The sequence below is a fragment of the Xiphophorus hellerii genome, chromosome 9 (assembly GCF_003331165.1).
Source record: "Xiphophorus hellerii strain 12219 chromosome 9, Xiphophorus_hellerii-4.1, whole genome shotgun sequence".
Classification (NCBI taxonomy): Eukaryota; Metazoa; Chordata; class Actinopteri; order Cyprinodontiformes; family Poeciliidae; genus Xiphophorus; species Xiphophorus hellerii.
Window position 1 is genome coordinate 22,507,815 of NC_045680.1, and position 17,881 is coordinate 22,525,695.

General features: G+C 42.4%; 1 protein-coding gene across 3 annotated transcripts in view; it reads left to right on the forward strand.

Annotated features, from left to right (window-relative positions):
• Positions 1 to 1,591: 1,591 nt before the first annotated feature.
• The window catches only part of lnx1 (ligand of numb-protein X 1), a 50,908-nt gene continuing 34,618 nt past the window's right edge, over positions 1,592 to 17,881 (forward strand). Inside the window, exons 1-2 of one of the 3 annotated variants that reach the window (XM_032571440.1) lie at positions 1,592 to 1,927; positions 11,275 to 11,777. In XM_032571440.1, coding sequence (XP_032427331.1) covers positions 11,368 to 11,777 — 410 coding nt within the window. In that variant the 5' untranslated portion in view covers positions 1,592 to 1,927; positions 11,275 to 11,367. The remainder of the gene's footprint in view (positions 1,928 to 11,274; positions 11,778 to 17,881) is intronic. The other 2 variants (XM_032571441.1, XM_032571442.1) reach the window with 2 other exon arrangements.

Genomic DNA, 17,881 nt, shown 5'->3' on the forward strand with positions numbered 1-17,881 from the left:
GTTTTCAGTTTTCTCTTACAGGTGAAAACTTTGATAGTTTGCAGTTATGAAGATGTATCCACAGTAATGGGTTCTTTGTGGTGTTGGCTTAGCAGATGCTGACGTTTACGATTGTAGCATTGTAAAATTTTATGTTATTACTTTTCAAGACAGTAGTCCCATTTTTCCACTAGCCGTATTATTGCCCAAATTGGAATTCCAAAAATAAAACACTTGCTGAACAGGAACAATTTTGACAAAGCGTTGGTCGATAAAAGGTTCAGAGCGTTATGGAAATTTGTTTATTTTAGAAAAAAACTACAATGGAAACTCTACTTTCTCATCGCACGAGTCACGTGATCAGCAACCGGATGTTGCTACCGGCGGAAACGACAAAGAAGACGACAGGAAGTGGTAGGAGGATCATGGCGCAGCTTATTTTTTTATTGCGTGAACAAATATAATAACTTCTGATTTTGATTACTTTTTTGATTTAATGGAAACAGCAATCGCAGAATATATATATATATATATATATATATATATATATATATATATATATATATATATATATATATATATATATTTCAACATTAGCAGAATATTGACAACGTTTTGCTCACATTTGCAATGGAAACTGTGTGACTGTCAAGCCAAAGATAGCAATATATCCAATGTTACATTTTGGTGGTGGGAAGCAGAATGTCCATCCCTTCATGCTGATACTGAGAAAAAAAACTAACACATAATAATCTAAGACAACGAATCAGTAACTAAATGTATCCCATGTTGCTCCTGAGGTTGCTGTTGCTCAACAGTGGAATGGTTTTCTTCTATGTTTTTGAGATCAAGTATTCAACATGTCAAAGTGTCCTTGAGCAAGAAACGTGTGTGTCTGTCTGCACACGCAACAGAACAAAAAAAAAAAAAAAGGAATGTATTACTAAGTGTGACAGCCAGATGCGGCGTTGCTGCTCAGGCACACCAGGTCAATGGTTCGGCTCGTCCTACGTCAGAGCGTGACTCAGAAAATTGCAGTTTTGTGGAGATGCGAGTCCCTGAAGCACCTGTGGCTCACAGACTCGGCGTGTTGGAGGGGAAAAAAGAGAGAGAGAGGAGCCATGCCTTAAATCTGGGATAACTACTGTTTTTGGACAAAGCCAGGCACAGGCATGGCTTTAAAGGAGTAGGAAAAGTCAAAGAGAGGGAAAACCACTACAGAAAGAGGAAAACCCCATACAAGCCGCAGGGATTACAGCATCTTGATGTACAGCTGTGTGTGCACTCGCCACATACATCGAAGCATTATCACCAGTTTGTATGATTTGGGGCTTCATTGTTAAGATGTTTACATGACTTTTGGTGTGCCGAAAGCAGAGACACGAATCGCTGCTGCAACTTTGTATCTCTTCCTTGTCTGCCTGCCAAAAATACTCGTGCAGTTTCGCTGGATTTTTTAAAAATTCTTCTTTTAAACACATTGTTTGTGGGTGATTTCCGTTCAGACTTTCGTTTTATCCGCCTCCCGCTCCCAGTTCCTCCCTCAACTCCCAAAGCAGGTTGGGGCAGTTCTCCTGTTTACCTTTATTTCTTGTCTCCGCCCATCCCACCGCCACTTCCTGATCACCTGGGCCGGCCAAGAGATGAGCAGTTTTTTGAGCTCACGCAAGGAGCTCTGCTCCACACGCCGGGGGAGTTTTTAGTTGGGAGATTTTCCCGAAAGTCAGGGAATGAGATAAAAACTTCTTTTGCCTGAATGTCGGTCGGCCAGTCGGTCAGCCACTCACCAAGGCTCTGAGACCGGGACAAAGTCCTGTTTTGTGAGTCATTTACCTCTCGCTGTTCTCCACCTCCCTTCACTGAAGGGTTTAATGTTACACTCGCTGCCAGACTCTTACCTGTGCAGGTGAGCAACAGTGCCGAAAGTGAACTTCCAGAATGAGGTTATGTGAGTACGCTTTCACCTTTTTCAATTCCTCTTAAAGATTAGTGGGTCAAACACGACTTTTAATAGTCAGAGCACTTTGTAGCGCAAAACATGACAGTGATCTTTTTTTTTTATTAGCATGAAAGTCATTTGCATGTATGTTAGCACTTTCTGTTTATAAGTGAGCAGAACATGGCAGGTGTAGATTTTCTGTTACCTGCCAGGTGGTTTTCTTTGTTGTTTTTTTTTAATTCACGTTTCTTCACCAGGCTTCACATCTGGCTACGGCTGCCCAACCAGACCAGCTGTGGCTCACACCGACTCTAGAGAAGTCAGTCAGTATCAGTCGGGCCGCAAACACACACAGGAGCTTTACGGAGAGATTAGAGCGGACTTACAGTAACGTTCCTGTACTGTCGCTTTGCATCCCATGTGGCCACGCTGGAACAAAAGGCGCCGCATTTTGTAACATAGAAAGATTATTTCTCCTTTTGTGAACTTTATTTAATGAGACCCATTATTATTTATAAATAACAGCAAAAAGCGATTTTCATTATTTGGCTTTTTTCCCCATTATTATTATTATTATTATTATAGCATTGACAAAATATGCACAAACTGTATGTAGAGCTTCTTGCCAATTGGGGTGGAGGGGGAAAAAAAAAAGCTGATTTACTTTGTAGCTGGTGAAGCTAAATGTTTGGGTAATGTTTCAGCAGTGTAAGCAGTTAGACAGAAACGCTGCCGTCTTTGTTCTGTCCTTGTTTTGTTGTGCGTGGTTACAAAGCAGATGTTTTCCAGAGAAAAGAAAGGGAGAAAAAAAAATGGAAGACTGACTGGAATTTTACTGTGTTTTTGGGGCATGTCTGAACACAACAGACTAACTATGTTGCGGTCTGCATGTGCTGCATCTGGCATGCACTTCTTTTAACTCCTGGCTGTTCGATCTCAATTCTCTCTCTGGCTCCATGTTTACGAGCATGAGTCCGAAGTCTGATTAGCTGTTGCTATTCTTGTGTTTTTTGTGTTTGTTTTTTTTATGACCTAATGATCTATTTATGAGATTGTTCTCGCTGCTGCTCCCTGAATCCAGTCACCTTTTATCGGTAGCGTGACTCACAGAGCGACTGCCTTGTGTCGACAAGGGAACTCAGCTAAAAGTTAAAAGAAAAGCGAAGTGACATTAACACCCCGACCGCCTGTAGTCTTCGGGGTGTGTTTGATCAGCAGATTTGATTCCACTTCTTTTCCTGAACCCGAGGAGTGGATGTGTACATAGCAACAAGCCAGCTAAGTGTGAACGCTCCGAATGCTGATGCAGACACAGATACCTCGCCACCGGCTTGTTTTCCACACTCATCAACATTACAAAAGAAAAAAAAAAACAAAAGGAGCTGACCTCGCACCGTCTTGTGTCATTATTAACTCGGATCACAGGAGAGAAATCTGAGACCGATCCGGCAGCGGTATTTACATAAAATATACTCCGGGCGAAGATTGGGCCGCAGTTTATGTCGAAGGACAGCGTGTTGAGTCAAGGATTGGCATGACTGCTTCAAAGACAAAAGAGAAAGGGTAGCATTGACAATGTAAACATTTCTTTCCCTCTCTTTTCAGCTAAGGACAAAAGAGAAACATGGGCACAATGAGATTTATGGATCATGAAAGCCTCGCCTTTCTTCTGGCTGTTTGAGCACTTGAGAACGAGTAGCATAATCGTCAATAAAACCTCAGTTGAGGTGCTGTGGTGGCGCAGGGTCAAAGCACGACCCAGGTATTGAGGCCTTAGTCTGCGTGGTGGCAATCGCAGGTTCGATTCCTGGCCTGGCGACATTTGCCGCATGAATTCCCCCTCTCTCATAACCCTTTTTCTTGTCGTGCTACTTTCAAATAAAGGCCACTAGAGCCAACAGAACCTTAAAAAAAATCAGCTACAAATAAAGTTTTAGGACTTATTCACACTGGCTTTTGTGTAGTTTGCGTTATGAAAACTTCAGTCCCTAGAAAGTCCAGTCTGTTTGAGGAGACGATCAAAAAGGCAAACTGATCCGCCTAGAAACCTACAGGTCTCGATTTGGTTGAAGTGAACTCGAATGCATATGTGAATGCAAGCGAACCGAGGACCGCTCCAAAAGCAGGAAGTAACGGTACCACAGGGCATTCTGGGTAAATACGACCAAAACAAACTAAAGCTTGGCAGAGAAATGACTTGTGGTCTTTTAACAAAGACAAAAGAGAAATCCTACAGCCGCCAAAATCTGACGCTGCTCCATTTTTGTTCACATTTTGCAAAGATGGAAGTTGCGCTTCTTCAGAGATTTTCCTGTCGTTTCCTTCAGTGGTTGTCGGTGCAGCGGACAGCGGTGCACAGGTGTGGGGGGAGAACAGGTTTTTCAAAGGGTGATGCAGGGCAGTGTGAAAGTAAAACCCAGCAGCTGGAAATGTAACAAATGTTGCGACTTTGTTCCCCAATCGAACCGAGTCTACCGGACTACCAGGTGTGGGAAACATCCATAGCCCATCAGAGCTCCCACATTATCCTCAGCGACAGCACTGGCTCAAACGTCCCACTGTCAAAGCGTCAACATTTCACTTGTCGGATTAGAACCGAGCCAGAGAAAGCTGATACTCCTCCGGCACGGGCGTGTCGCCTGTATTCATCCGTGAAGAGTGGATGTATGTAGAGGCAAACGTGTGCGTGTGGGCCATCAGATTCATATGTTTGTGGTCTCAGGAGCATCTGTGCACGATCTTTCTTCCAGTAGGGTTGTTTACATATTGAAACGGTCATCAGGGTTGTTTCAGAAACTGCAGCACACATCATGATTTTCCACTAAACCAACCCGGCGGCACACACAGTCGGCGCCGAGTGAACCTAAGGATGGAGTCCAGTAATCACTGTCAGCATGTCAGTTAGTGTGTGTCAATCGACACAATGAAGTTGACATAAAGGCAATGTGTATTTATGTTAAAGATTCCCCAGGGATATTTCAAAAGATAAAAAAAAAAGAGCTTTGCCCATACAATGTTTTGAATCTTCTTCTATAAATTTGAGGTCGCCTGAATGACCGAACTGACTAAAATGCAGTTTTTGGATTCAATCTTAAAGCATCAGTTTTGAAACTCTTGTAAAATCTCTAAGCTGTGACTCATTCAGACATGGCTCTTCTGCTGCTGCCCTTCCCTCATCAGTCCAGCCGGCACGGCGGCTCAGCTCATATTTCTGAGGAAACAACTTGTTATACGGCATGTGGGGTTGCATTCAGTCCTGACCTGTGTGCAGATTTTTGGGGTTTTTTTGCCGCCGGTCTGATTTCCCCAGTGCCGCCTTGAGTTTTTATAAGACCCTAAGCGGACGTTTTATGTGGGGCCCGAATCCCAGCTCACATTATTTATTGAATAAATGGCTGTAACGGAAAAGTGGAAGCATATTATTACCCTGACTCACTCATTTGGTGTGGCTGTCATGTCTGGAGGAAGGGTTAGCAGAAAGTCATTTAGCAATTAAATAGTTTGTGTTTGTAATGTTTATGGAATCTGCCTCCGGCCCAGTGACAAGCAGCAGAACTGATTCAAACCAAATTATACAGATTTATGACATATAGTTATTAAAGTTGGGGATGTTTTTCATTACATGACTACTACTGAAAAAAATATTTAAAATTAATATATTAGTCATTTTATTGAGTTGATGTAATTAATACGCCATCTAATCATCAGCATCATTTCCACGTTTTTCTCTTTTTGGCCCAATAATAAACAACCCATGGACTCATACTGGCCCATGCCCCCGTGGTTAAGAACCATTTGAGTTATGATTTTTTTTTAAATTAATTAATTTTTTTTGTGTAATAGGGTGTGTTGGTAGTATTAGCCACAAAGTACTAATACTCAACCCTACAGTCCACTGCTCTCCACCTAAGTTGGGGTAAAATCATCCCAGAATCAGAAACCTGATTTAGTATTCTGGACGAGCTGTAAACCAAACAGCTTTGATTTTTGATCATGCCGAGAGTTTTTAAAAAAAATTTTATTAATGGACTCGCCCCTCGCTCGCATTTCCTGCTGCTGGAATGAATCCTCGACGAGAAGTGGACGTGTTGTCAGCAGATCCGAGACAACCCCACACCAAAGAGCTGCCGCATTCCCTTATTAAACACACAGTTTGGAGTTTACTCGTGAAAACTCCTTTATAGGAGATTATGCTCCGAGAACGGATCAAGCCCGCTTTCATTTTTCCAAAATCTTTCTGTAAATCTTTCTCTTTCTTTCCTTCTGTCTTAGCTTGTCATCCGAACCAGCGTTTGCGTTCGCTCCTCTTCCCTTTCGGTCTCAGGCTTGTTCTGCGACGAAAGCGCTTTGCTCCGTAGATCAGGCCGCACTCAGCGGGCGCCACAGCTTGTGATGAATCCACCCTGTCATGACTCGTTTGGAGAGGGAAAGTTCTACTTTATTTGACAGTTCGCCCTCCTCTCGTTGGCCTTCCCGCGTTAGATACGCCGCAGACGGGAATTCTTACGGGTGTCGCAGTCTGCGGGATCCAAACTGATAATGTCAAAAGGAAAGACTGTTTGCTATCAAACACCCACTTACGACGCAGTGCCATGGAGTGTTGCGGACCGAAGCCGGCGTTTGTTGTGCCTTGTAAGAGCTTTCTAGCTGGGGCGGTCGTAAGAGCAGCAGAAGATGTTCCACCCAAACAGAAGCAGCGGTCTCGGATTACAGTCCTTTGGAAAAATAGTTGAGCTCTTGTACGTTTCTTCTTCTTTTTTTGTTGTGTGTTTGTTTTTTGCTTCTTCTTTTTTTTCTTCCTAAACTTAAATGTTTCTGATCATTAACCTAATTTTAATACAAGACAAATCGTCAAAACAAATTAAAAATCTAAATTTAAAATGATTATTTGTTTATTTATTGGGGAAACCACTTAAGTAGAGACCGTGTGACAACATGAAGTGTTCTAGAAGATTTTAAAGACCCGATCTAAAGAACAAGAACCAATAAGAAATGAGGTCATTAGCTGTGTTCCCATTGACAATATCACTGTGCAAATCGTAATTCCGAAAATAAATTTGCTTAACGCCAATTTTAGAAAAAAATAAAAATAAAAAAAATTCAATTAATGGTTTGGATGAGGTGGTTTTTCGGCAATTAGTGTATTTCGCAAAACTGCAATAACGAGTCATGAGGTGACCAACATCCAGATGTCACTGCTGCCGAAAAAGACGAAGAAGACAACAGGAAGTGACTTATCACGTGAACAAACTTCTTATTTCATTTTAAACAACGTAATCTGGAAACTAAGCTTTTTCGCCATTAGTGGAATATTCCCAAAAGTTTTGCGCACATGTATTATGTAGACGCAGCTGGTGATTTCTATCAGCTTGGAAATTATTACAAAGCTGTTACTTAGGGTTATGGAAACACAGCGAGAGTCATTATCTGAAAAAGGAGAAAAAATATAAAACAGTGAAGATTCTCCAGAGTGACCAGCCATGTGTCAACCTCGCATCCAAGAGGTGACAAAAAAAAAACTTCCTTGTGTTTAATAATTCTGGGAAAAAAGCGGATCTCAGTTGTCACCAAGGGTAACAGTCATAATCTTTATGCTTATATCTTTTTTTTCCTTTTAAAAAAGGATTCATTTGGAAGCCACCAGCTGCTGTACAGTACATTTCTATTTTGACTCCACCCTTTGCTGTTGGTGGCGTTTTGAACGAGAGCCGGTGTGTCGTCATGCAGCAGCGCAGACCCGGCAACGGCTCCAGAAACAGAGCGAACGGAGTGCCAACACGGTCGCTCCTGCCAAAGTGGCGTGTGCCTGACTAGGCCCATCTGTTGGTGTCCATGTGCTCGAAGGAACCCACCTGCTCTGGGTATGACGTGCGTGCCGGCTGGCCGGCCCGGCGCAGCGACCAACACATAAACCCGTGCACTAGAAAACAATAACTCGGCATGATTGAGACCGCGTCGTGCCAGGCCGTGGATTAGCAGAGATGAGCGATTGTCGTGGAGCAGAGAGCCACAGACTCGTCTGCGTCGGTCTGATGCTGCTGAGATGAGTGGTACTGATGTTCCCACATCCAGAGGAGAAATCGCAGTCGTTCGATATCTGTTATCTGGGCCGCTTCTGTAAATCCAAGAAATGTTTTTAAAAAAATAACGATAAGGGCGTGCTGTGGTGGCGTATGGGGATAGCGCGACCCACGTTTGGAGGCCTTGAGTCCTCGACTCGGCCATCGCGGGTTCGATTCCCAGACCCGGTGACATTTGCCGAATGTCTTCCCCCCTCTCCTCACCCTTTCCTGTCAGCCTACTTTCATATAAGGGACACTAGAGCCCACAAAAGACCCCCTGGAGGGGAGGAAAAAAAGGGAAAAAATTATATTAAAAAAAAAAACTGCTGCAGTTCTTTGCATATGTGAACAGAAAGAAATCCCACTGTGTCTGCAGCCATCCTACATTAAAATTTATGAAGTATTGAACACACTTTTCAAGGGAGAAAACAAATGATTTTTAGCAAAGAAATAAGTCCTTTGTGGCTCTATATACTTTTAACTCACTTGCACTGTTCAAAATTTTGGAAATCACTTCCAGTTCCCAGTTTATCTTTCTTCAACTGATACCAACTTCAGCTTAAATTCAATATAAGACATAAAAACAGAATTTGAATACTTTTTTAGCCCTGCTGACATGATAGACCATCAATTATTGAGGTGAAATATGATTGTGACATAATGATTCAAAATGACAGCTCAAAAACCTTTTGTTCACTAATATTGTGAAACAAAAACAAAACTATTAGAGTTGAAATTTTAAACTGACTTCAGAATCTTTTCTTGGCTATTAATCTTTTGGTTAATGAGGCAGGGTAAATATCTCCATCACTGTTGAAATGCATAAAGGGACTACCAGCAGAGAAAGCTGAACGGGGATAAAAACCGAGAAACTGCACACTATGGCCTTCCTGTTATCTTCTTAAAGTCTTGCTCTCACTTTTGTCGCCTGAATAAACGCTAAAGACGTGACGTAGAAAGTGGGTCGGAACCAGTGGGACGTGTGGAATTTGGTACCTTACTCCAAAGGAAAATCTTGAACTTTCTAGGAATTTCACCTGTCCTTAGTCCCAGTTGGCAAGATGTCTTCAGCTCCTTCACCAGTCCCTCGGTCCACAGGATTCAGTAAACAGCAGGAAAATCCAGCACAGACACAAAACTCTCAGTGTAAGCTCATCTCTCTGCACTAAGCTCAACTCTGAAACGCTCCCACGACGGAAACCTTAGTTAAGTCTTCTGTTAGCTGAGTTAGCTCACAGTACTCAATGTCCATTCACTGTGCTAATGAATGCTAATGCGTTAGCGAGCATTACATATGACTTTCCACCTACTGTACAGTGAATTCCGGTCTGAAATTATCACAGTAGCTGCAAACAGGAGTGTAGAGTCGATATCTATTAACAGACTGTCGAGTTGAAAGCCTAAATATCTGCTAAAACACTCGTTTATTAATAACTCCGCCACGTTTTTTCAGCGCGGTTCATCTCTTTCTTTCTCATTTTTTTTTTACTTCCTGTCTCTCCTTGACCCTCAGCCAACCACGGACCAGTGAAGTTGCTTTGTTCTACCCCACTTCCTCTTACAAACATAAGCCCTTCAAAATAAAAGATGGTGAAGATTACTTTCCTATAAAACGGTTTTAAATACATTTCTTTTTGTTAACACTTATTTATAACAATTTTAACATCTTTAAGCAAACATGCTTAATACATTCTAACTTATTATTCCTTCCATGAACTTAACTCAATACAAAATGCCCTTATTTTGGACTGGGTTACACCATGTTAGCTGCAGGCTGATCACCAGCAGTTGTCCTTCACAGTGCATGCTCTCTGGTTTCATATGTTCTTGGTCAGATCACTAATGTACTCACCCAACCTGACAGCCAGGCCTCGGTCACCTGACTAGATTTGGTTGTTCTTTTCTTTGCGACATTATTCATTTGTTATAGTTATAAGTATTTAAGGTAGCACTTTATATGACGGGATGTGCACACAACTGACACGACACTGTCATAAACATCACATAACACATGTCATGAACATGATGAAGGAGACTTTATGAATGACTGTTGTCATGAAGTGTCATTCGGTAAATAATGCAACTTTTAATGTAAAGTTGCTTTAAAAGTTGCATTGAAAGTCCGTTTAAAGTGTCAACATTGTATTACTTTGTAAATAATGACGCTTTAATGCAAAGTTGGCACTTTTAATGGACTTTCAATGCAACTTTTAAAGCAACTTTACATTAAAAGTGTCATTATTTACTGAATGGCACTTCATGACAGCAGTCATTCATAAAGTCTCCTTCATGTTCATGACATGTGTTATGTGATGTTTATGACAGTGTCGTGTCAGTCTTTTACACACCCTGACAAATGAAGTGTTACCGTATATAATAATACTGTGTATGGATCTTTTTTCTTGTCTGTTCACCATCACAAAAGCCTCAGCTCACACTAATCTGTGTTTCAAATGGATTTTTTTGCTGACTCGGCAGAGTACTAAATCTTGAACCCTTCATTCCAGTACACAATTTGTAAAACAAGGAAGAGTTAAAAGTGACATATAGTACCTCATAAAGCGATTGTGCTTTGTGCTTTGCAGAATGCTATTTGCTTCTCGACATGTAGGCATGTGTAGAAGACGTTTTCTAGACGGTTCACAGATGCTTACTTGGCAAAACAACAAACAGGATCACAGTCGCTTTTTGCTGCATTCACACCAGCTCTGTTTAGTCCACTTTGATCGAACTCTAATCTGTTCACCTAGAAAGTTTGGGCTCGTTTGGGAACGTGTGAAGGCGCAATCGCACTCTGGTCCGTCAACAATCCCCGGTCTTTGGTCAGATGAAGCAAACTCTGGCGTGGCTTCAATGCATATGTGGATGCAAGCGAACAGGAGATTGCTCCAAAAGCAGGAAGTGGACTATAGAGCAAGGCATTATGGGTAAATACAACCAAAACAAACGTAAGAGTCTTAACGCTAGCGGGATAAATGAGTCATGGTCTTTCACCAAAGACAAAAGAGAAATCCTACAAAAAAGCTGACCCTGCTTCATTTCTGTTTACAGTTTACACAGAAGGAAGTTGCACTCGTGTCTTCTTCTGAGGTTCTCATGTCATTTCCTTCAGTGGTTTTCGCTGCAGCGCCACCACAGGCGAGGAGGTGAACAGGCAAATGTTGCGATTTTGGTTCCCAGTCCAAACGAATAGTACACTATTGAAACTCTCTCCACTTCCAGGGCTAACACAACAGTAATCTCATTACCAACTACTTCTACATTGTATTTACGTTGCTTTCCTCTTCCTCGCAGATCTCTTCTGCTGACAACCTGTTCGACTCGTCCATCTCAACATCCCAAGTCCCACCTTTTCAAATGAGACGCTAGCCTGACGTCGCCACAGCAATGGCGGAGGCCTCCCCTTTGGAGAGCTCCCCGACAGACTCGGGTGTGTTTTCCCCGACCCTTGAGCTGTGCGCCTCCTGCGGCCACAGTCACAAGCTGGAGGAGAACCACGAGTACATCTACCTGGACGACGTGGACGACGACCTCATCTGCCACATCTGTCTGTCGCCACTCATCATGCCGCTGGACACGCCCTGCGGTCACACCTACTGCAAGGAGTGCCTCACCAGCTTCCTACTGGAGAGTGACTTCTGTCCCGTGTGCCGCACGCCCCTCATGCTGCAGAGCTGCAGGAAGCCCAGCCTGCTGGTGCATAAGCTGCTGGATAAGCTGACCGTGGCATGCCCTTTCGCTGAGTTTTGCACGGAGACCCTGCCTCGTGGCGAGATGGGAGACCACATCAAGGGCAGGTAGGCTCCAAAGAAAGATACTTTAACCCTTTTCGGTTCTTTAAATCCACTAACTATCAATTGAAAGTGGCTTGAAACACACCTGGAGTGTTGCCTTGATTCTTTCATGCATGTTTGAGAAATCCCTTAAGAGTTTTTGCAACCATCCAACTGTGAAAAATGCCTCGTTGGACCTCATTAAAGCTGCACTTTCCACGTTTTTGAGCTTTCGCCTCACAGAGCAGCCCTCTCTCACTCGGCTCCTGCAGACTAGCCAGCAGCAATTAGCAAACACCTCTTCAAACCACATCTGCTGAGCTCATTATACGAGCTACTTCTCAGTGGAACGCTGGTGAAAACGTTGTCAAAGCGTCAACAGAGGAGTCATGTTGTGGAGACTTCATGAAGGTGGAGTTTCAAAAAGAGCAGGAGCTTCTTAAAGAGACAGAGGCCCAAATTCAAGGCGTTAAACTCGGAAGTAAAATGTATTTCAAGTCATATGTGATATATATGAAGGTGGCATAGTTACTTGATTGTGCAATAAAATGGCACTATGTGCCTGGAAAAAACATAACACTGCCCCTTTAACAGAATACAAAGTTGAAAGGAAATTAAACAAATGCTTTTGAAACAGTCTTACCATTTAACTCTGCAGAGTTGTGTGTGCATTTGTATTCTGGCCTCTGGAGTCATTGCTCTGTGGAATCACCTCTCGCTGCAGGTAGAGCTGCAAGCCTTCATGGATGGGTCTCTCTCAACATTCCTCAACACAATAAGGACACACGCTCAGCCAGAGGGCATCTCAGAACATCGATTGTCAAGCCCATTTTCCACAAACTCTCAGCTTCATTTAGCTCTAGACTTTGACTAGACCATATCATTACATGAATATTCATTCTTAGCTGTCGCACTACAGCTCTGATTGGGGTTGTTGCCGTAGAACATGAACCCAAGAACGAATCTCAAGTCTGTTCCATGTTTTCCTCTTGCACTGACTAGGTCTAAGCTCCATTAACTCTTACCAGCTTTCCTGTCCCCTGCTAAAGAAAAGCATCCCCTCAGCATGATTCTGCCACCACCTTACTTTAAAGCGGAGAAGTTTAGGGGAATCCTGTTAAGAATTGGCTCTGCCTCTAAAACCAGAGACATGCTGTTAGTTTGGTACATTTTGATGTTGCATTTATGAAATGGGCTGAATACTTTAGATTATTTTTCTAAATAAAATGTAATTCCTTCTGGAGTGCAAATATGTTTAAAATGGCTGCTGTGAAACAGTCATTGTGTGTACCGGCGCTATCAAATGACTTTTCCCATTTCCTGTGTGCCCACCTTTCATTCCTCCCAATTTTCAGTTGTGTTTTTTTTTTCCCATCTGCACTTGTCTGTCAAAAATCGCAATAACTTGCAATAGCCCTTGAACGTAGGTTACCCCTTCCACGTTCACTTTGTCCATCATCTTTAAGCACCGGCTACCGTCCCCAGAGGACAGAGTTTCTCCTCCAACCGGGCTTTCATCAAACCAAAACTCCATTAAAATGCGGCGTGGCGGTTTCTCTCCGCTCGCGTTAATCCTCATTAAGACTCCCCCTGGCCCAAGTGCCGCTGGGATAATTAACGCATCTCACCAAATATCACAAACAGGAAGCGGACAAGTTGCATCCGAAAACGTAGAAGCTCGAGTTTGCTTGAAAATCCTTAAAAAGAAATAGCCAAATCTTCCTTCACCATTGTGTTTCTGATCCTACACCATCTTTTCTGCTCAATCTTTCCTTCTGTCAGTGCCTTTTCCTTCCCCCTCTCCACTGCCTGCCCTCGTTTAGTGTGGATGTCATAATGAGGTGTGGATCTCCGAGGCTGCCTCCCAAAAGGATTCGGCTGCTCTCCCGTAGTTAGAGGGCGTTATCTGCGGAGGTTGAGCGGGGCCGCGTCCGCAGAGATGGCCGAACGCATCGTGTGCAAGGGTGTGAATAGGTCTCGGCGAATAACCCGTTTCAACATATCTAATCCTGCTCCGGTGATTGTGGCCGTGAATTTTAAAAAAAGTAAAAAAATATTTTAAAAAAGCTAATTTCTTTTAAATTCTGCTCTGTGTGGTTCTTTGTAACTCTGTTGAGTTTGGCAGAGTTTTTAATGATTAAAGACAAACCTACAAAGACAACGTGTGTCATTAGCGTGGAGTTGCTATGGTGTGCAGGCGTGAGAGAAGTGGAGTTGCATAATGCATCAAGCAAATGTCAAATTTAATCGCTGGAGATTTTCATTTGCATCTGATTTCCATAGCAGTAGTTTCTTTTTTAGCGCGCCAACAATCTTCACCTAAACCTCGGCAAGAGGTTCTAATCTGAGCTAAAGGTCTCATAACCATATTTAGCAAACAAATCATCCCCCATGGTGAAACAGCAACGCTAATCAAGGCGTCGGCCGATTATTAGTTCTGCTATTATGAATTCCAAGGCTTGTATTTACAGGTCTAATTGGAAGCAGTTTGTCGTTGTCAGGTTTGTAGTGAGACGCGGTTAGCAGAGATTGCATGTTCTCTCTGTACACTTACACAAAATATTGGGTTCACAAGAAAGGTATGTTTCCCCGCCCCCAACACTTTTTGTTTTTACAATTAAAGGGTCCACAATATTGCAAGTTACATTTCTATCTCAACCTAAAGAGGTGTAGATACTAAAACATTATGGCAAACGCATGTTAACATATTGAGAGGTTTTATGAATGATGACGTGTTTTAGCGAATCTTCTTTTAGTGCAGATTAATCCAGACGAGATCTGACCACTAATTATTTCAAATTTAAGGCGAAATAAATGCGCATTTCAATCCATAAAAACCGAAGGAAAGCTTCGAAGAAGAGTCTAACGTTAGCGTTGTTTGTGGCTAGCGCTTAGCTTATCACAGCATTTAAATTATTTTTAACAGCGCAATCAGATTACTGAAACACAAACTCCTTTCGCATGGCAGTATTTTGCGGCCAACTTTCACCAACGCTTCTGTAACCAAATGCTGTCAATTAGTTGAACACAAAGTCTTTATTTGCTGACTCTTAAGAAAACCCTTTCAGGGTTTCAGGAAAACATGCAACAAGTGGTAATGTTGGCAAATGCAGCGGTGACATGCTGCATTCCGCTTTCTATCAAATGAATCTCTTCCCTCAAAATGCCCCATTATGACAGTATGCTGAAAAACGTTTGAGCGGTTTTGCAAATTTATTTAAAAATTCAAATCAAATCAAGAAGTCACACATATGTACGTATTCAGAGACTTCGCTTAACACTTTGTCGATGAGGCATAAAATGGAGTTGTTTTCGCAGATCATCCTAGAGATGTTGTTTCCATACGTTTTAGGGAAGCAACCTGTGATGTATTCAGTGGATTGGACTTGACTGCGAAGGACACACACCTGTCCATATAAGGTCCAGTAGCTGTCAGAGCAGGTGATGTGACTTTTGTTGTTGTCTAATTATAATAAATTTGCAAAAACACTAAACGGAGAGAAAATAGTTTCATTTATTAATAAAATTTGGAAAAAGAGCGTAACATAAAATGTGGAAGAACCTAAGAGTTTTGAAGAATTTCAGAATATTCAGTACCTTCGTATTTATGGTTCTGGTTCATTTAGTTTGGATTTGTAGCAGATATAATATTCAGGTAAAGGGAAATTTGGCTACAGTTTCTATATACACCAAAAAAAATATATAAGGTAAAATAAAGCATACGGTTTCTTAATGACTTTACCAAAATGTCCGGATGAACTCAAATATTTTGTGCTGCTTTAAACAACAAACATAGTCAATTGCATGCATTTCAGATGGATGGATGGATGGATGGATGGATGGATGGATGGATGGATGGATGCCATTAAGGTCACTCCACATTATTATTCTGCTCCTTTTCAAACTTTTCAGCAATTTCATGCATCGCTCATTGAACATCCCTCATAGAATCCATTTCCACCTTCATTATGTCCCTCCCCTCCACTCTGCGGTTGTAAATCTTTTTTCTTTAACGTCGTCTCAAGCTGTACGCCACAAAACATGGCTCAGGTAATATAGATTTTCCTGCCTCGGCGATTTTTGACATTCACAATATGCATCGTATTGCACAAACTCAATATCGACACACAGAGAGACGAGTCACACGGCCTCCGTGCATGGCCCCACCCTTCTCTCCGCCTGTATTTTGATGCCAGTGATATTGCAGTGTATTATTTCTGGCCCCAAATAGATCTGGCAGCGGGTCAGAAGTTGTAATGACTGAGACGCGGCCATCTGTTCGGGGCTGATATCATCCTAATGGAATCATTCGTGACCTTTATTGGCTTTCAGATAGAGAGACATATATTTTTGAACGCATCCACTGCAATCAAGGGGAGCAAAATCTTCTCTGTGATCTGCGGTTTTTCTCGTTGTTGTGCTGTTGGGGTTTGCACTGCATTTGTACGCTGACATGTAACCGCATGTGATTCTTTGAGCCTGCTTTTTGTTTGTTTGAATGACCCTCGATCCATATTGTTCTGGTCCTTTTCAAACTTCACATTCACGTTTTACACATTACTCTGTCTTTTCGTTCTTGCTTTAAGTATAAATATTTGACTTTTCGGGGACAGCCTCAAGTGCACTGACGCTTTCTTCTTTTTCTCGCGTGTTTAAAAAAAGCTCGAGTTCTCAAAAGCAATGGAAAATCACAAACATTTGAAATGGAAATGTGAAATAAACTAGTAAAAAACGGCCTGTATTCTTTCGCAAAGAGTTACAGAAATGTGCAATGAGCGTGTTAAACTCCATTCGTCTGTCCCCAGTCTTCCACTTATGCCACACATCTCCCTCTGCAGCAGCTCTCTCCGTCTCTAAGTTATATCAAAGTGTTTGCCGGCCAGTCGGATGTGTAATCCCTGTAGTGAGGGCATCTTGATCAGATCCTCGGCTGACTCCTGTAGAGGAGGAGCGGCGGCTCCACTTTAAGCTCCCACCAGAGGAAGGAACTCAGGACCTTTTATTTAACGCTGAGCCCGGCCCAACCATTAAGAGTGCATACTTGAGGCCGTGCTCTGGTGCTACGAAGACAGCGTTAGACAAAAACGGCTCGGATGTCCTAAAGTGACATTATGTCTCGGAAAACCAGCCGTCGGATTCTTGTACTTACATTTTCATTTTGATTCGCAAGAGAATCAAACTTACAAGTTTTGAGAAGAAAGACATTAGGTCCTGCTTTCAAACTGAAAATGTGGTGCTCTCGAATTAATGGCGGAAAAATTTCCCGGAGCTTCTTAGGTCATTTTGTTAGAATCCGATGGCTGGTTTTCTGAGATGTTTCTGAAGGTGTTTGGCTCTGATAATACTCGCGCCAGTCCGTTTGGTTCTAGTCTATTTAGCGTGAATCCGTTTGCTTTTACTTGAGTTCACCGAGTTTGTTCTGAGTCAACTTGGTCCAAGTCAGTTTAGTACGATACACTTTGGTCTTTGTGCATTTAGGACCGACTTTTGGTCCTTGAGTCCGTGTGGTTTTGGTCTGTTTGGTCTGAGTGTGTTTGGCAGAGCTCTTCCTTCACCACCAGTTCTTCCAAACTGTCTTCCAATGTGTTCATAAAGTCTTGATAGCAGGATTAGTCTTAGGGTGCTTAGTCCGTTTAAGACAAACTCTGGTTTGATTGTGTAGATGTGAACACACCAATTACACTGAATACCAAGAGGAGGTGGTTTTGATACACTCCTAAATGAATTCTAGAGTAGTTCATTTATTATGACCCGACTTCGATCTGACACAACTACCAGTTTATGCTGAAACCTTGAGCCAAACGCCTTTCTGTAGCCACGAAATATCGTAACTCCAACGCAGTAGAGTTAGCTAGCTAAGAAACAAAGCATAGCGCTCGGTGCAACTTTCGAGATCCACTCAGTATAAATCTCTGATAAATTTTGCCAGAAATAGTACCAGGAAAATGACTAAAAAGAGGATTACATTCTTTGTGTTTTTGACCAGCTCAGAACCCAGTATCGGGGTATATTTGGTACCGCTGGTCTGACCAATAAACAGACTAAACATTCTGGCGTCGTTTGTAGTGACAGGTTTTGATTAGCTCGGAGCTATCTCTGTGTGAAAGAAACCAAACCGCCAGAAAAAG